This window comes from Barbus barbus, assembly GCF_936440315.1.
Source record: "Barbus barbus genome assembly, chromosome: 30".
Classification (NCBI taxonomy): domain Eukaryota; kingdom Metazoa; phylum Chordata; class Actinopteri; order Cypriniformes; family Cyprinidae; genus Barbus; species Barbus barbus.
The window spans coordinates 29,302,034-29,317,330 of NC_136758.1; the positions used below are offsets into that span (position 1 = coordinate 29,302,034).

At 41.6% G+C, this 15,297-nt stretch overlaps 1 protein-coding gene across 1 annotated transcript in view; it reads left to right on the forward strand.

Annotated features, from left to right (window-relative positions):
* Positions 1-15,297, forward strand: part of LOC306850645 (ryanodine receptor 3) — a 174,514-nt gene that overhangs the window by 142,328 nt on the left and 16,889 nt on the right. The window contains 9 exon segments of the mRNA XM_079386378.1: positions 841-858; positions 2,130-2,210; positions 2,285-2,373; positions 5,996-6,124; positions 6,611-6,715; positions 7,079-7,160; positions 9,251-9,780; positions 13,592-14,377; positions 15,017-15,075. Of these exon segments, the coding sequence (XP_079242504.1) occupies positions 841-858; positions 2,130-2,210; positions 2,285-2,373; positions 5,996-6,124; positions 6,611-6,715; positions 7,079-7,160; positions 9,251-9,780; positions 13,592-14,377; positions 15,017-15,075 (1,879 nt within the window).

A 15,297-nucleotide genomic window follows, 5' to 3' on the forward strand; every position in this document is an offset into this window, starting at 1 on the left:
AACTGTGTTCAAATCAGTATATTATTATGATTTCTGAAGATCATGTGACACTGAAGACTGGAGTAATGATGCTGAAAATACAGCTGCAGATCATAGAAATACATTACAGTTTAACACATATTCACATAGAAAACAGCTGGTTTAAATTGTAGTAATATTTCACAATTTTTACTGTATTTTTGATTACATGAATTGTTGAACAATTAGGTGTAGAACAATTTTTGGTTACATTACAGTGCCCTTGTTACACATTACATGTACTTATAGTAACAGTAAATTATGCATAATTACATGCAACTAACCCTAAATCAAAGTACATGTTGTTAATTAATATTGCTCAGTACTTAATTGTAAAATTACACTGTTAAAATGACTCCTAAATTTCACAAGCAGCCAGTAACACATTCATTTAAATGTGAAATTTTGTAGGGGAAAGAAATCACATCCAAATGTGCTCAGCTGGTTTTTATGTGACTTATTCTTCATATTTTGATTGTTTGATTGCTTCATGGTGCAGTATTACAGTTGCTTACAAACTTTGAGTTTTCACTATATTTTTTTATGATTTACCATCTTTTTTATCTGTTATTCTGTAGAATCATACAGCATGCACTCAGTAGTATCACTTTATAGTTGATTTGGTTTGTTTTGAACGACTGACTGTTGCGTATGGTTCATAGTTCATGCTTCATGAATCATGTGATGCAGGCATAAGTGATGGTGATGTTTCAGTGTCAGTATCTCTGGTTCTTCTGGAAGTTTCCGTCTCTTCTCCTTTGCTTATGTCTGTTTTTGTATGTTGATTTCTTTCTTCTTGTCATCTTTTGTCATCGGTGGCAGTCAACGTGAGGGAGCGCGGTAAATACACGCTTCAGATTCTCCTGTCTGTCCGTCCGTCTGTCCGTCTGTCTGAATGTAGTGCATGTGTCACGTGACAGGAAGTGAACCCCACTGACGTCTGCTGGTCCCTCCTTTCTGTCCGTTTCTCTCTCTCTCTCTGTATTTCTTTGCTTATCTTCCTGTTCTTAATAAGTGCTTAATGTGCAAGTGATGCTAAATTCACACGACTAACGGATGAAACCCTTTAATGTTTAGTAGGAAGTTTCCCTGAGTTTGAAAATCACAAATTACTGTAATGTTATAGATCAGGGTTTCCCAATCTGGGATCTATGAGTTGATGAAAAGCTAATTATTAATAATAATAATATCGTAATTCTGAACTTCCCTAAGTTCAAGAGGCAGAGAATTCCAAAGGACAGGAGCATAGAAAGAGAAAGCCCTATCACCCATAGATCTTAGAAGTGTTTGAGGAACAACCAGCAAGTTTGACTGAGAGGAGCGCAATCTACGATTAGGAGTGTACGGATGTAACAATTCTGTAAGGTAATGTGGTGCCAGACCATGCAATGCTTTAAAAGTAAGCATCGTAATTTTAAAATCAACTCTAAACCTGACCGGGAGCCAATGCAGTGTAATTACTTCAAGGCAGTCCCAGACACACCAAACACTCTTTCAAGACGAATAAAATGATACATTTTAAAATAAAGAAAATCACAATAAAACACTTACTAATAATTCATTTAAAATTTTTTATCAAAATGAATAGGTTTTAAAGTAAAAAATCTAAATAAAACAAACATATAAAAAACTTATAAAACATATATAAAAAGATAAAGTATTTTATTTGTGTACTTGCTTGTGATGTGACCATTAAGTGACATCAGAGAACCGTGAAAATGTGAATCTGATTAACAAACATGGATCTTATAAATGACCGATCTTAAACATGCGCTTTACAATCTGACAAAGTACCAGTAATTAATCATCACAAACTTTATTTATTTAAATCCAGTGACCGTACTCGCATATTGTGAGCAGATCATGATTTACAGTCTGTGTTCTTCTGCTTGAGATCAGTGTGATTATAATACTGAACGTGATCAAATGACCTCCTCAAATACAATGTTACCTGGATCAGAGCATGTCACGGTTAGTTAGTTTTCTAATTAACACATTAACACTGAATGCTGATAAGCTGCCAGTAGACAGCGTCTCTGTGGACGTCTGGATCTGTTATAGCATATCTTTGTTGAAGGAATCGTCTCTGAAGTTTCTCTGTTTCCCTGAAGGCTCTAAAGTTCTTCAGAATGACGAGTTCACCAAAGATCTGTTCAGGTTCCTACAGCTCCTGTGTGAAGGACACAATAACGGTGAGAAATCTGAATAATAGATCATCTGAATCACACAAACGCTTCTGCTGGAGTGACACTCGTGTGTGTTTCAGACTTCCAGAACTTTCTCAGGACGCAGACGGGAAACACAACCACAGTCAACATAATCATCAGCACCGTGGACTATCTGCTCCGACTGCAGGTGCACACACACACACACACACACACACACCTGTCTGTCTCTCTCTCTCTGTCTCACACACACACACAACTCAACTCAAAACACTGTAACCGCACAGCAACGCCCTAGTAACCACTCAAAACACCTTAACTGCAAAGCAATACCCTAGTACCCACTTAAAACACCATAACCACATAGCAACGTCCTAGTAACCACTCAAAAGACCATGACCACATAGGAACGTCCTAGTAAACACTCAAAAGACCATGACCACATAGCAACGCCCTAGTAACCACTCAAAACACCATAACCACATAGCAACGCCCTAGTAACCACTCAAAACACCATAACCACATAGCAACGCCCTAGTAACCACTCAAAACACCATAACTGCAAAGCAATACCCTAGTACCCACTTAAAACACCATAACCACATAGCAACGCCCTAGTAACCACTCAAAAGACCATGACCACATAGCAACGTCCTAGTAACCACTCAAAAGACCATGACCACATAGCAACGTCCTAGTAACCACTCAAAAGACCATGACCACATAGCAACGTCCTAGTAACCACTCAAAACACCTTAACTGCAAAGCAATACCCTAGTACCCACTTAAAACACCATAACCACATAGCAACATCCTAGTAACCACTCAAAACACCATAACCACATAGCAACGCCCTAGTAACCACTCAAAACACCGTAACTGCAAAGCAATACCCTAGTACCCACTTAAAACACCATAACCACATAGCAACGTCCTAGTAACCACTCAAAAGACCATGACCACATAGCAACGTCCTAGTAAACACTCAAAAGACCATGACCACATAGCATGGCCCTAGTAACCACTCAAAACACCATAACCACATAGCAACGCCCTAGTAACCACTCAAAACACCATAACCACATAGCAACGCCCTAGTAACCACTCAAAACACCATAACTGCAAAGCAATACCCTAGTACGCACTTAAAACACCATAACCACATAGCAACGCCCTAGTAACCACTCAAAAGACCATGACCACATAGCAACGTCCTAGTAACCACTCAAAAGACCATAACCACATAGCAACGTCCTAGTAACCACTCAAAAGACCATGACCACATAGCAACGTCCTAGTAACCACTCAAAACACCTTAACTGCAAAGCAATACCCTAGTACCCACTTAAAACACCATAACCACATAGCAACGTCCTAGTAACCACTCAAAACACCATAACCACATAGCAACGCCCTAGTAACCACTCAAAACACCATAACTGCAAAGCAATACCCTAGTACCCACTTAAAACACCATAACCACATAGCAACGTCCTAGTAACCACTCAAAAGACCATGACCACATAGCAACGTCCTAGTAAACACTCAAAAGACCATGACCACATAGCAACGCCCTAGTAACCACTCAAAACACCATAACCACATAGCAACGCCCTAGTAACCACTCAAAAGACCATGACCACATAGCAACGTCCTAGTAAACACTCAAAAGACCATGACCACATAGCAACGCCCTAGTAACCACTCAAAACACCATAACCACATAGCAACGCCCTAGTACCCACTTAAAACACCATAACCACATAGCAATGCCCTAGTAACCACTCAAAACACCATGACCACATAGCAACGTCCTAGTAACCACTCAAAAGACCATGACCACATAGCAACGTCCTAGTAACCACTCAAAAGACCATGACCACATAGCAACGTCCTAGTAACCACTCAAAACACCTTAACTGCAAAGCAATACCCTAGTACCCACTTAAAACACCATAACCACATAGCAACGCCCTAGTAACCACTCAAAAGACCATGACCACATAGCAACGTCCTAGTAACCACTCAAAAGACCATAACCACATAGCAACGTCCTAGTAACCACTCAAAAGACCATGACCACATAGCAACGTCCTAGTAACCACTCAAAACACCTTAACTGCAAAGCAATACCCTAGTACCCACTTAAAACACCATAACCACATAGCAACGTCCTAGTAACCACTCAAAACACCATAACCACATAGCAACGCCCTAGTAACCACTCAAAACACCATAACTGCAAAGCAATACCCTAGTACCCACTTAAAACACCATAACCACATAGCAACGCCCTAGTAACCACTCAAAAGACCATGACCACATAGCAACGTCCTAGTAAACACTCAAAAGACCATGACCACATAGCAACGCCCTAGTAACCACTCAAAACACCATAACCACATAGCAACGCCCTAGTAACCACTCAAAAGACCATGACCACATAGCAACGTCCTAGTAAACACTCAAAAGACCATGACCACATAGCAACGCCCTAGTAACCACTCAAAACACCATAACCACATAGCAACGCCCTAGTAACCACTCAAAACACCATAACCACATAGCAACGCCCTAGTAACCACTCAAAACACCATAACTGCAAAGCAACACCCTAGTACCCACTTAAAACACCATAACCACATAGCAATGCCCTAGTAACCACTCAAAACACCATGACCACATAGCAACGTCCTAGTAACCACTCAAAAGACCATGACCACATAGCAACGTCCTAGTAACCACTCAAAAGACCATGACCACATAGCAACGTCCTAGTAACCACTCAAAACACCTTAACTGCAAAGCAATACCCTAGTACCCACTTAAAACACCATAACCACATAGCAACGCCCTAGTAACCACTCAAAAGACCATGACCACATAGCAACGTCCTAGTAACCACTCAAAAGACCATAACCACATAGCAACGTCCTAGTAACCACTCAAAAGACCATGACCACATAGCAACGTCCTAGTAACCACTCAAAACACCTTAACTGCAAAGCAATACCCTAGTACCCACTTAAAACACCATAACCACATAGCAACGTCCTAGTAACCACTCAAAACACCATAACCACATAGCAACGCCCTAGTAACCACTCAAAACACCATAACTGCAAAGCAATACCCTAGTACCCACTTAAAACACCATAACCACATAGCAACGCCCTAGTAACCACTCAAAAGACCATGACCACATAGCAACGTCCTAGTAAACACTCAAAAGACCATGACCACATAGCAACGCCCTAGTAACCACTCAAAACACCATAACCACATAGCAACGCCCTAGTAACCACTCAAAAGACCATGACCACATAGCAACGTCCTAGTAAACACTCAAAAGACCATGACCACATAGCAACGCCCTAGTAACCACTCAAAACACCATAACCACATAGCAACGCCCTAGTAACCACTCAAAACACCATAACCACATAGCAACGCCCTAGTAACCACTCAAAACACCATAACTGCAAAGCAACACCCTAGTACCCACTTAAAACACCATAACCACATAGCAATGCCCTAGTAACCACTCAAAACACCATGACCACATAGCAACGTCCTAGTAACCACTCAAAAGACCATGACCACATAGCAACGTCCTAGTAACCACTCAAAACACCTTAACTGCAAAGCAATACCCTAGTACCCACTTAAAACACCATAACCACATAGCAACGCCCTAGTAACCACTCAAAACACCTTAACTGCAAAGCAATACCCTAGTAGAAAAACATGGGCTAATTTTCATTTTTAGGTGAATTAACCCTTTAACATTAATGTTGTCCTGTGTTCTGCAGGAATCGATCAGTGATTTTTACTGGTATTACTCTGGTAAAGACGTGATGGACGAGGCGGGTCAGCGGAATTTCTCTAGAGCTCTCGCTGTAGCCAAACAGATCTTCAACTCACTCACTGAATACATACAGGTAACATGAAGACGTTTATTTTCTTCAAATTGTCCATATGAAAGCTTTCTTGTGGTTTCTTATCTTAAAACACATTTGAAAATATTTTAGGTTCACTTTTATTTGACTGTTTGATTTAATTTTTCTCTGTTTCATGACTTATGACTATTTTATTTGTTATATATATATATAATTGTTATTTATCATTTTGTGTTTTGTATTATGCATGTTTATATTATGTATTTCTAGAATTATATTTCATCTTTATTGTTTTGTTTAATATTATGTATATTTTTTATTTCATTTTATTTCTTATTACTTTATATGTATTTAGTATGTCTAATTTAGTTTTTATTTTTTTAAATAGATTATAATTCTGTGTAACACTCACACACACACTAACATATATATATTATACACACACACACAGACTGTCTTCTAATTTTAATTTAATCTGAGAACAGTCACAGGAAGTCCTCCAGTCTTCATTGCATATGTCTCATTCAGGGTCCGTGTATCGGGAACCAGCAGGGTTTGGCTCACAGCAGACTCTGGGACGCCGTCGTCGGATTTTTGCACGTCTTCGCCAACATGCAGATGAAGCTGTCACAGGTGCATTATTCAGTCACTGTCTGTGTATCCTGATTCTGTGTTGATCTGTTATTATACTGCTGTGAGAGCTGAAGCTGTCGAAGGCCAGAGCTATATCTGCAGTAGCGTCTGTGAACACTAGATGTCTCTCCACACAGCCTGAGCGTGTCAGTGTACATCATCATCATCATCATCATCAGCTGCTGGAGTCCCGTCACTGATGCTGAGATGAGATCGAGGCCTTGAGCTGGTGTTGTTTGATGGTGCATTTGCAGATTAAAGATGATTTAGTAAATGAAAGCATCCAGACCATCACAGCGACTCTCTGCCGCTCCATCACTCCTCTTCATCACACTAATGAACTTCTCTCTTGATTCCTCACAGGACTCCAGTCAGATCGAGCTGCTGAAGGAGCTGATGGATCTGCAGAAGGACATGATAGTCATGATGTTGTCGCTGCTGGAAGGTTCTACTGCACAAACATTCATTTTGTTAGATGTTTTTTAATTTAGTCTTAGTCCTGTGTCAAATTACCTTTTTAGTTTTTATCATATTTAGTCAACTTGTCCTGTTTTTTTGTTTAGTCAAGTTTTAGTTGACTAAAGTTTGGGAATGTTAGTCTAGATTTAGTCAATTAAAACTTAGGCACATTTTAGTGTATAGCAGTCATATGATGCATAACAGTGAAACTGATCACAAATATTTTACTCAAAATTATAATTGCGACAACTGATGATTGTTGTTGTTTGAGAAATTATTATGAAACAAATGCAATTTCATCTGTAAAGCAGCTCTACAGAAGACAATAGAGTTATTGTTCAGATCAGATTAAAGGTTTATTCACTGTTGATTGTTTTGTCATTTTTATTATTATTATTATTATTATTATTATTTAAATGTCTGTCTAGTTTTTATTTTATTTCAGTTTTAGTTTTGAAAATGTACAATTATTATTAGGTTTTCTTGTTTTCATTTTTGTTTCAGTTTTATTTTTTTTAGCTAAACTAAATGAAAATTAGAAACATTGTCTTTGCATCTTGCTGAAATAAACCTAGTTGTTTAAAATATTTTAATAATATTTTTCAGTTAGTGTTTATTTCAAATTACAAAATGTTTTTCTAACAGAAGTATTGCACTTTCACCGATAAGCACAAATCAAGCACAAAAGCACGATATTTTATTTTCACCGATAAGCACAAATCAAGCACAAAAGCACGATATTTTATTTTCACCGATAAGCACAAATCGACTCACATGCTTTATTTGAACTCGCCTAGTTTCCTGATATATTATATTATCAGAAAAATAAACTCAAATGCAAAAACAGTGACTCCAAAAATTAATTGCAATAATTCCAACTTATATTCATGTTTTTCTATTAAAACAACAACAACAAATACTTTGTATTGTGGCACAGAGGTGCATAAGTGACAATTTGTATAATCTTTGTCAAAAAAGGTCTTCAACAAATAACGAAATTAAAGTGATAGTTTGCCCAAAAATTCTGTCATTCACTCTCCCTCAAATTGTTCCAAACCTGTATGAATTTAGTTTGACAGTGGCGTTCCGTCCATATAAGCTGTTCTGCATACCTATTTGAGAGAATAAGTTTTTGGGATAATTAATATAAACATGATTATAAGTTGATCCCTTGTCATTTGAAATGCAACTTAAAGCTTAAAGAGTTAAGACATAAATGACTGATTTATTTGCCAAACGGCAGTAATTTTCTTTAAATCTACCAGTTGCGGTTGCTTTATAAAAACGTGGGCTATATATAATGTTAATAATAACAAACATCAGGAAAAGAAAGAAAAATAAATCCTCTGAACTTTTTGAACATCAAGATGTTATTGTTCCCTTTGTTCTGCGGATGCTCGTGACGCTTACAGTTAAAGTCCTTCTATGATTTTACTGTTGTTTGCCAGGCTGCAACGTTACTTGGCAATATTTTAAAGATATTAATATTTTGGGTATTTTGAATGGTCTGTTATTGGAGTAGTTTTAACTCCTATTCACTGGGAATAAAAAAAATAATTTAGCAGATGCAGAGACATATAGACCAGGGGAAATCCCCCATCTCCCCACCCTCTGAATATTACGTATCATAACGTAACTACGTGTAAACGTTATTTGACTGTTTTTACTTGGAAAACCAGCTAAAATAAATAGATAACCCTGAAAGATAGAAGAAGGATTGGAAATGAATTTCATTTACAAACAAGGTAGGAAATGTGTATACTTTTAAATCGACACCTGCCACGGTGTTTCTTATTTGTCATCTGTGATCCCTCTTTGAGTGTGTCCTAAAAGCCGATTGGGGGGGGGGGGGTTCTTAATCTTATAACTCAGCATACCCGGTTACAAAAAAGTCGGCACTCGCCACTGGTGTTCAATAGAAAAAAGAAACTCATACAGGTTTGGAACGACTTGAGGGAGAGTAAATAATGATGGAATTTTCATTTTTGGGTGAACTGTCCCTTTAAGACTACACAACGACACACAGTAATCAAAACGAACCCTAGATAAAACTCTGTTTTCGTTGTTCTCCTGCAGGAAATGTGGTGAATGGGACCATCGGCAAGCAGATGGTGGACACTCTGGTGGAGTCCTCCAGCAACGTGGAGATGATTCTCAAGTTCTTCGACATGTTCCTCAAGCTGAAAGATCTGACCACCTCGGAGAACTTCAAGGAGCACGACCCTAACCGTAAAGGCGTCATCTCCAAGAAGGAGTTCCAGAAGTCCATGGAGAACCAGAAGCAGTACTCCCAGTCTGAGATCGAGTTCCTGCTGTCTTGTGCCGAGGCCGACGAGAATGACATGTTCAACTACGAAGAGTTCGTCAAGCGCTTCCACGAACCCGCCAAGGATATCGGCTTCAACGTGGCGGTTCTTCTCACCAACCTGTCGGAGCACATGCCTCACGATTCCCGACTTTCCACCTTCCTGAACCTGGCTGAGAGCGTTCTGAACTACTTCGAGCCCTACCTGGGTCGCATCGAGATCATGGGCGGCGGAAAGAGGATCGAGAGGGTTTACTTCGAGATCAGCGAGTCCAGCCGAACGCAATGGGAGAAACCGCAGGTCAAAACCATTCGCATTAGTTTCTACAGCGTTTTATTAGGGCTGGGAAAATAAATCTATGCATCGCGAATCGAGAAATGAATTGAAGCGAATTACAAGGGTGTTCAAAGTGGGCGGTTTACATTAATCTCGCATCATAAAAGCATTCTGAGCTGAGGTGAGATTACAGACTCAGCCGAAAGCACAAGTGTTCTTCAACGCTCTTCTTCATCAGCATTTGAGTGTGTGGATAAAAACTAGATTAGAGCGCCATCTGCTGTTAAAATATAAGCTCAGAATCCATTCCAGAGAGAATCAGGAAGCAGTTGGGGATTCGTGGTATCGAGGGTGGAGAGAGTGTTGTCTTATTCACTCCCCCGACCTACAATCCCTGGCGGACCTGAGACTCGAACCCATGACATTCGGGTTACAAGTCCGACTCTCTATCCACTAGGCCACGACTGCCCCTGTTGTCAGAATAAGCTATACATTAAGATAAATAAACACTAGTGCAATGAACACTGAAAGTGCATAGAAAATAAAAATTTCCAGTACATAGTACTCCGTGTGTAGATGGGTTTTTTTTTTTTTTTACCGATTTAGTGATGGGGAAGGGTGAAGAGTTTGTAGTGGTGTGTGAGGGGGTATCATCGGGAAGAGTTCAGTAGGGAGACAGCTGTAGAGAAAAAGCTGTTCCTGAGTCTGCTGGTCTTTGTTCGGAGGCTCCTGAAGCGCCTCCCAGAGGGCAGTAAGTTAAACAGTCTATGGTCAGGGTGAGAGGAGTCCTTAAGAATGCCACGAGCTCGACGTAAACAGCGTTTTCTCTGGACGTCCTCAATGGCAGGAAGTGGTGTCCCTGTGATGCGTTGGGCGGTTTTCACCACCCTCTGCAGTGCCTTGCGGCCAGCAACTGAGCAGTTCCCATACCAGACTGTGATACAGTTGGTCAGGATGTTTTCGATCACACATCGGTAGAAGTTCACCAGGATGGCTGGAGACAAGTGGTTCTTCTTCAGTGTCCTAAGGAAGAAGAGGCGTTGGTGAGCCTTCTTGACTAGGCTGGATGTGTTGATGGTCCAGGTCAGGTCCTCCGAGATGTGGGTTCCAGGAACTTGAAGCTGGAGACACGTTCAACAACCATCCCGTTAATGTGGATGGGGTCATGCGTGCCACTTTTCTTCTTCCTGAAGTCCACAATAAGTTCTCACAGGCCTGCAGTCATGGGTGTAGAGGGAGTAGAGAAATGGGCTCAGCACACAGCCCTGTGGCACGCTGGTGTTGAGTGTGATGGTGGTGGAGCAGGTGTGGCCTGACCTAACATGCTGAGGTCTGTTGGTCAGAAAGTCCATAATCCAGCTGCAAAGGGAGGTGTTAACACCCAAGTCTCCAAGTTTAGTGGTCAACTTGGAGGGAATGATGGTGTTGAATGCTGAGCTGAAATCAACAAACAACATCCGTACATATGTGTTGTTGTTATCCAAGTGTGTGAGTACCGAGTGCAGTACTGTGCATACTGCATCCTCAGTGCTCCTATTGCTTCAATAGGCAAATTGGTGTGGGTCCAGTGTGGGTGGGAGGCAGTTCTTGAGGTGTGCCAGGACCAGTCGCTCAAAGCACTTCATAACAATTGGTGTGAGTGCTACGGGGCGGTAGTCATTCAGGCACATCGGGGAGGAGTGTTTCGGCACTGGCACAATGGATGTGGACTTAAAGCATGTTGACACAGTTGCTTGGGTGAGGGACAGGTTGAAAATGTCTGTGAAGACCCCTGCGAGCTGCTCTGCACATATCCTGAGCACACGTCCAGGAATGCCGTCGGGGCCAGCAGCCTTGCATGCATTGATCCAGCTCAATGCTGTGCAGACATCTGTGGAGGTGAGTTTGAGGGTCTGATGGTCTCCTGAGAGTGTGATCTTGGTGGCTGTCTCCTTGTTGTTATTGTCAAAGCGAGCATAAAAGTAATTTAGCTCATTAAGGAAGGAGACGTCTGTGACCGTTGGAGTGGAGTTGCATGGCTTGTAGTCACTGATGACCTGGATGCCCTGCCACATGCGCCGGGGGTCAGAGTTGGAAAAATGCTCCTCTATCTTTAGCTTGTAGCAGTGCTTGGCCTTCTTGATGCCCCTCTTCAGGTTAGCCCTGGATATGCTGTAGGCCTGAGCGTCATCTGATCTGAAAGCAGTGTTGCGGGCTTTCAGCAGGAGCCGCACCTCCTTGTTCACCCATGGCTTCTGATTAGGGTACGTTGTGATCTGTTTCTCTGTTGTAACACTGTCAATGGAGGTATTGATGTAATCCAGTACAGAGGTGGTATAGATGTCAATGTCCGTGTGAGAGCCACTGGCAGCCTGGGAAGCAAACATACTCCAGTCTGTGTGTTGAAACTTGTCCTGAAGTACAGACTCTGCTCCCATTGGCCACACTTTGATGGTCTTCACTGATGGCTTCACACGGTTGATGAGGGGTGAATACTTGGGGGTCAGAAACAAAGAAAGGTGATCAGACTGTCCCAGGTGGGGGAGGGGAGTCGCGATGTAAGCTCCAGCGATGTTTGTGTAAACATGATCCAAAGTTTTGTCTCCTCTAGTGTGGCAGGAGACATGCTGATGGAATTTGGGGAGCACTGTCTTTAAGTTGGAGTGATTAAAATCACCTACAACAATAAATGCAGCCTCCGGGTGTACAGTCTGCTGTTTACTAATGGCCGCATGCAGTTCGGTCATAGCAAGTTTTGCATTAGCATCCGGGGGAATATAGGCTGCAGTTATAATGGTGGAAGTGAACTCCCGCGGCAGATAGAAAGGTCTACACTTAACCATGAGAAACTCTAGGTTAGGTGAGCAGTGTCTTCAACAATGTCAGAGTTCGTACACCAAGCTTTGTTTACATAAATGCACAATCCTCCGCCTCTGGTCTTGCCGGAGTCATCTGCCATTCTATCTGCTCGGAGCGTGTAGCGTCCGGTTAGATCAATAGCATTATTGGGTATGTGGCTATGTAGCCATGTTTCAGTGAAAACCATGACATTGCAGTCCAAAAGTTTCTTACTATGGGTGATGCGAAGTCGTATCTCATCCATTTTGTTCACCAATGACCACACATTAGTGAGGAAAATGCTGGGTAAAGAGAGCCGGTGCGGTGTTAGCTTTAGCTTAGCTCTTAGTCCTCCGCGCTTCCCCCGCCTTTGTTTACGATCTCGGCATCGCCTGTGAGCACTTCCACCCGGCCGAGCAGAGTGCGTAGCCTCGGGTGTTCAGGAGATCTCAGGGATGAGTCGATGATTGGTTCTAAAACTGTTGGAAAAGTGCAGACCGATATCCAAAAGCTCCTGTCGGGTGTATGATGTTAAGGAAAAGCTGTTCAGTGCGAACAGACCCGAGATGAGCAGGAAAAATACTGCAAAATTGCAAAAACTGGAGAGACGCTGAGCCTCGCAATGTGTACGCGCCGCCATCTTGGTCTAGATAAAGCCAATAACTGTCAATGTTGCAAAATGCATCAATTATGAAACTAATTCAATTCAGCTATAAAAACAACTTTATAGAAGACAATAGTTTCATTATTCAGATCAAATGAGTGAAGTGCTGATTCAATTCTGTTAATCAGTTATGACACAAGTTCAATTCAGTTAATTGTTGGTTCAGTTCAATTACTGTCAATGTTGCAAAATTCATCAATTATAAAACCAAGTTCAATTTCATCTGTAAAGCAGCTCTACGGGAGACAATAGAGCCATTATTCAGATCAATTCAGTTCAAGTTTTGTTCTCATCTGATAGTGTCAGTGCATTTAAATAAATATTCATGAATATTAAGTGTCGTTTAAACCGCAGGTCAAAGAGTCCAAGCGGCAGTTCATCTTCGACGTGGTGAACAAGGGTGGAGAATCCGAGAAGATGGAGCTGTTTGTCAACTTCTGCGAGGACACCATCTTCGAGATGCAGCTGGCATCTCTGATCTCCGAGCCGGATGCTGCTGAGAGACAAGAGGAGGATGATGATGATGAAGATGATGCTCAGAGCGTGGATCTAGACACGGACGAGGAAGATGGCGTGCTGGAGTCTTCCTCAGCGTTCGCTCTGGCCTGCGTCTCCATGAGGAAGAGTCTCTCCAACCTGCGTCAGCTGATGACCTTCAGGAGCATGAGGAGACAGTATCGCAAGCTGAGGAAAATGAGCATCCGGGAGATGATCCGGGGATTTTTCTTCTTCTTCTGGATGATCTTCATAGGCATGTTCCGCTTCCTCTACAGCTTGGTCTGGGGTTTCTTCCACATCTTATGGTCCACACTGTTCGGTGGCGGTCTCGTGGAAGGAGCCAAGAACATGAAGGTGACGGATATTCTGGGGAACATGCCGGATCCCACGCAGTTCGGGATCCACGGAGACGTTCTAGAGCTGGAGAAGCTGGAGTACTGTGACGTGTCGTCGGTTGCGGAGCTCGGACGCATGGCGGCGGGAGACCAGGCCGAGATGGACCTCTTGACGGAGCTGATGAACATCCAGCCCAGGAGGGAAGGAGGCAAGCATGGCATGGAGCCGGGGCTGGGAGACGTGTCTGAGGTGATGGGAGTGGACACTCCGTCTTTAGCCAGCGCCGTCCGTCAGAAGAAAGTTCAGGTGTGTGTTCACAGCCTCAGTCTCTAAAAGAGTCTGTTCTGCTCACTATGGCTGCGTTTATTTGATCATAAATGCAGTAAAATTATGAAATATAATTTATAATAACTGATTTCTATGTGAATGTGTTAAACTGTAATTTATTTCTGTGATCTGCAGTCTTCAGAGTCACATGATCTTCAGAAATCATAATAATATACTGATTTACTGCTCAACAAACATTTCTGATTATTTATTTATCATGACTATTTTTTTTGTAATTATTTCTCTTCCACCCTGTGTCAAAATCTTAGAAATAAATCATGAAATAAAAAAATATATATTTATTTTAATTTATTTTATTTTTGCATTATTACCTCCCTTTTTGCCACAAAAATATGGTGCAGCACAACTGTTTTCAACATGGATAATAATCAGAAATGTTTGTTGAGCAGTAAATCAGTATATTAGAATGATTTCTGAAGATCATGTGACACTGAAGACTGCAGTAATGATGCTGAAAATACAGCTGCAGATCACAGAAATAAACATTAAAAAATCTTACTGAACACAAACTTTTGACTCGTAGTATACATTAGAATTTTTTTTTTAAATTCACATAAAATGCTGTTTATTAATGAATCTGGTGTGTTTTCTGTGCAGGAAGCCGCCAGTAAACAGGCCGCTGAAACTGAGACCAAATCCGAGTCTGAGAAGGCTGAGTGAGTGTGTGTGTGTGTGTGTGTGTTTGTGTGTGTGTGTGTGTGTGTGTGTGTGTGTGTGTGTGTTTGTGTGTGTCTGTTTGTGTGTGTGTGTGTGTGTGTGTGTGTGTTTGTGTGTGTCTGTTTGTGTGTGTGTGTGTGTGTGTGTCTGTGTGTGTGTCTGTGTGTGTCTGTGTGTGTCTGTGTGTGTCTGTGTGTGTGTCTGTGTGTGTGTCTGTGTGT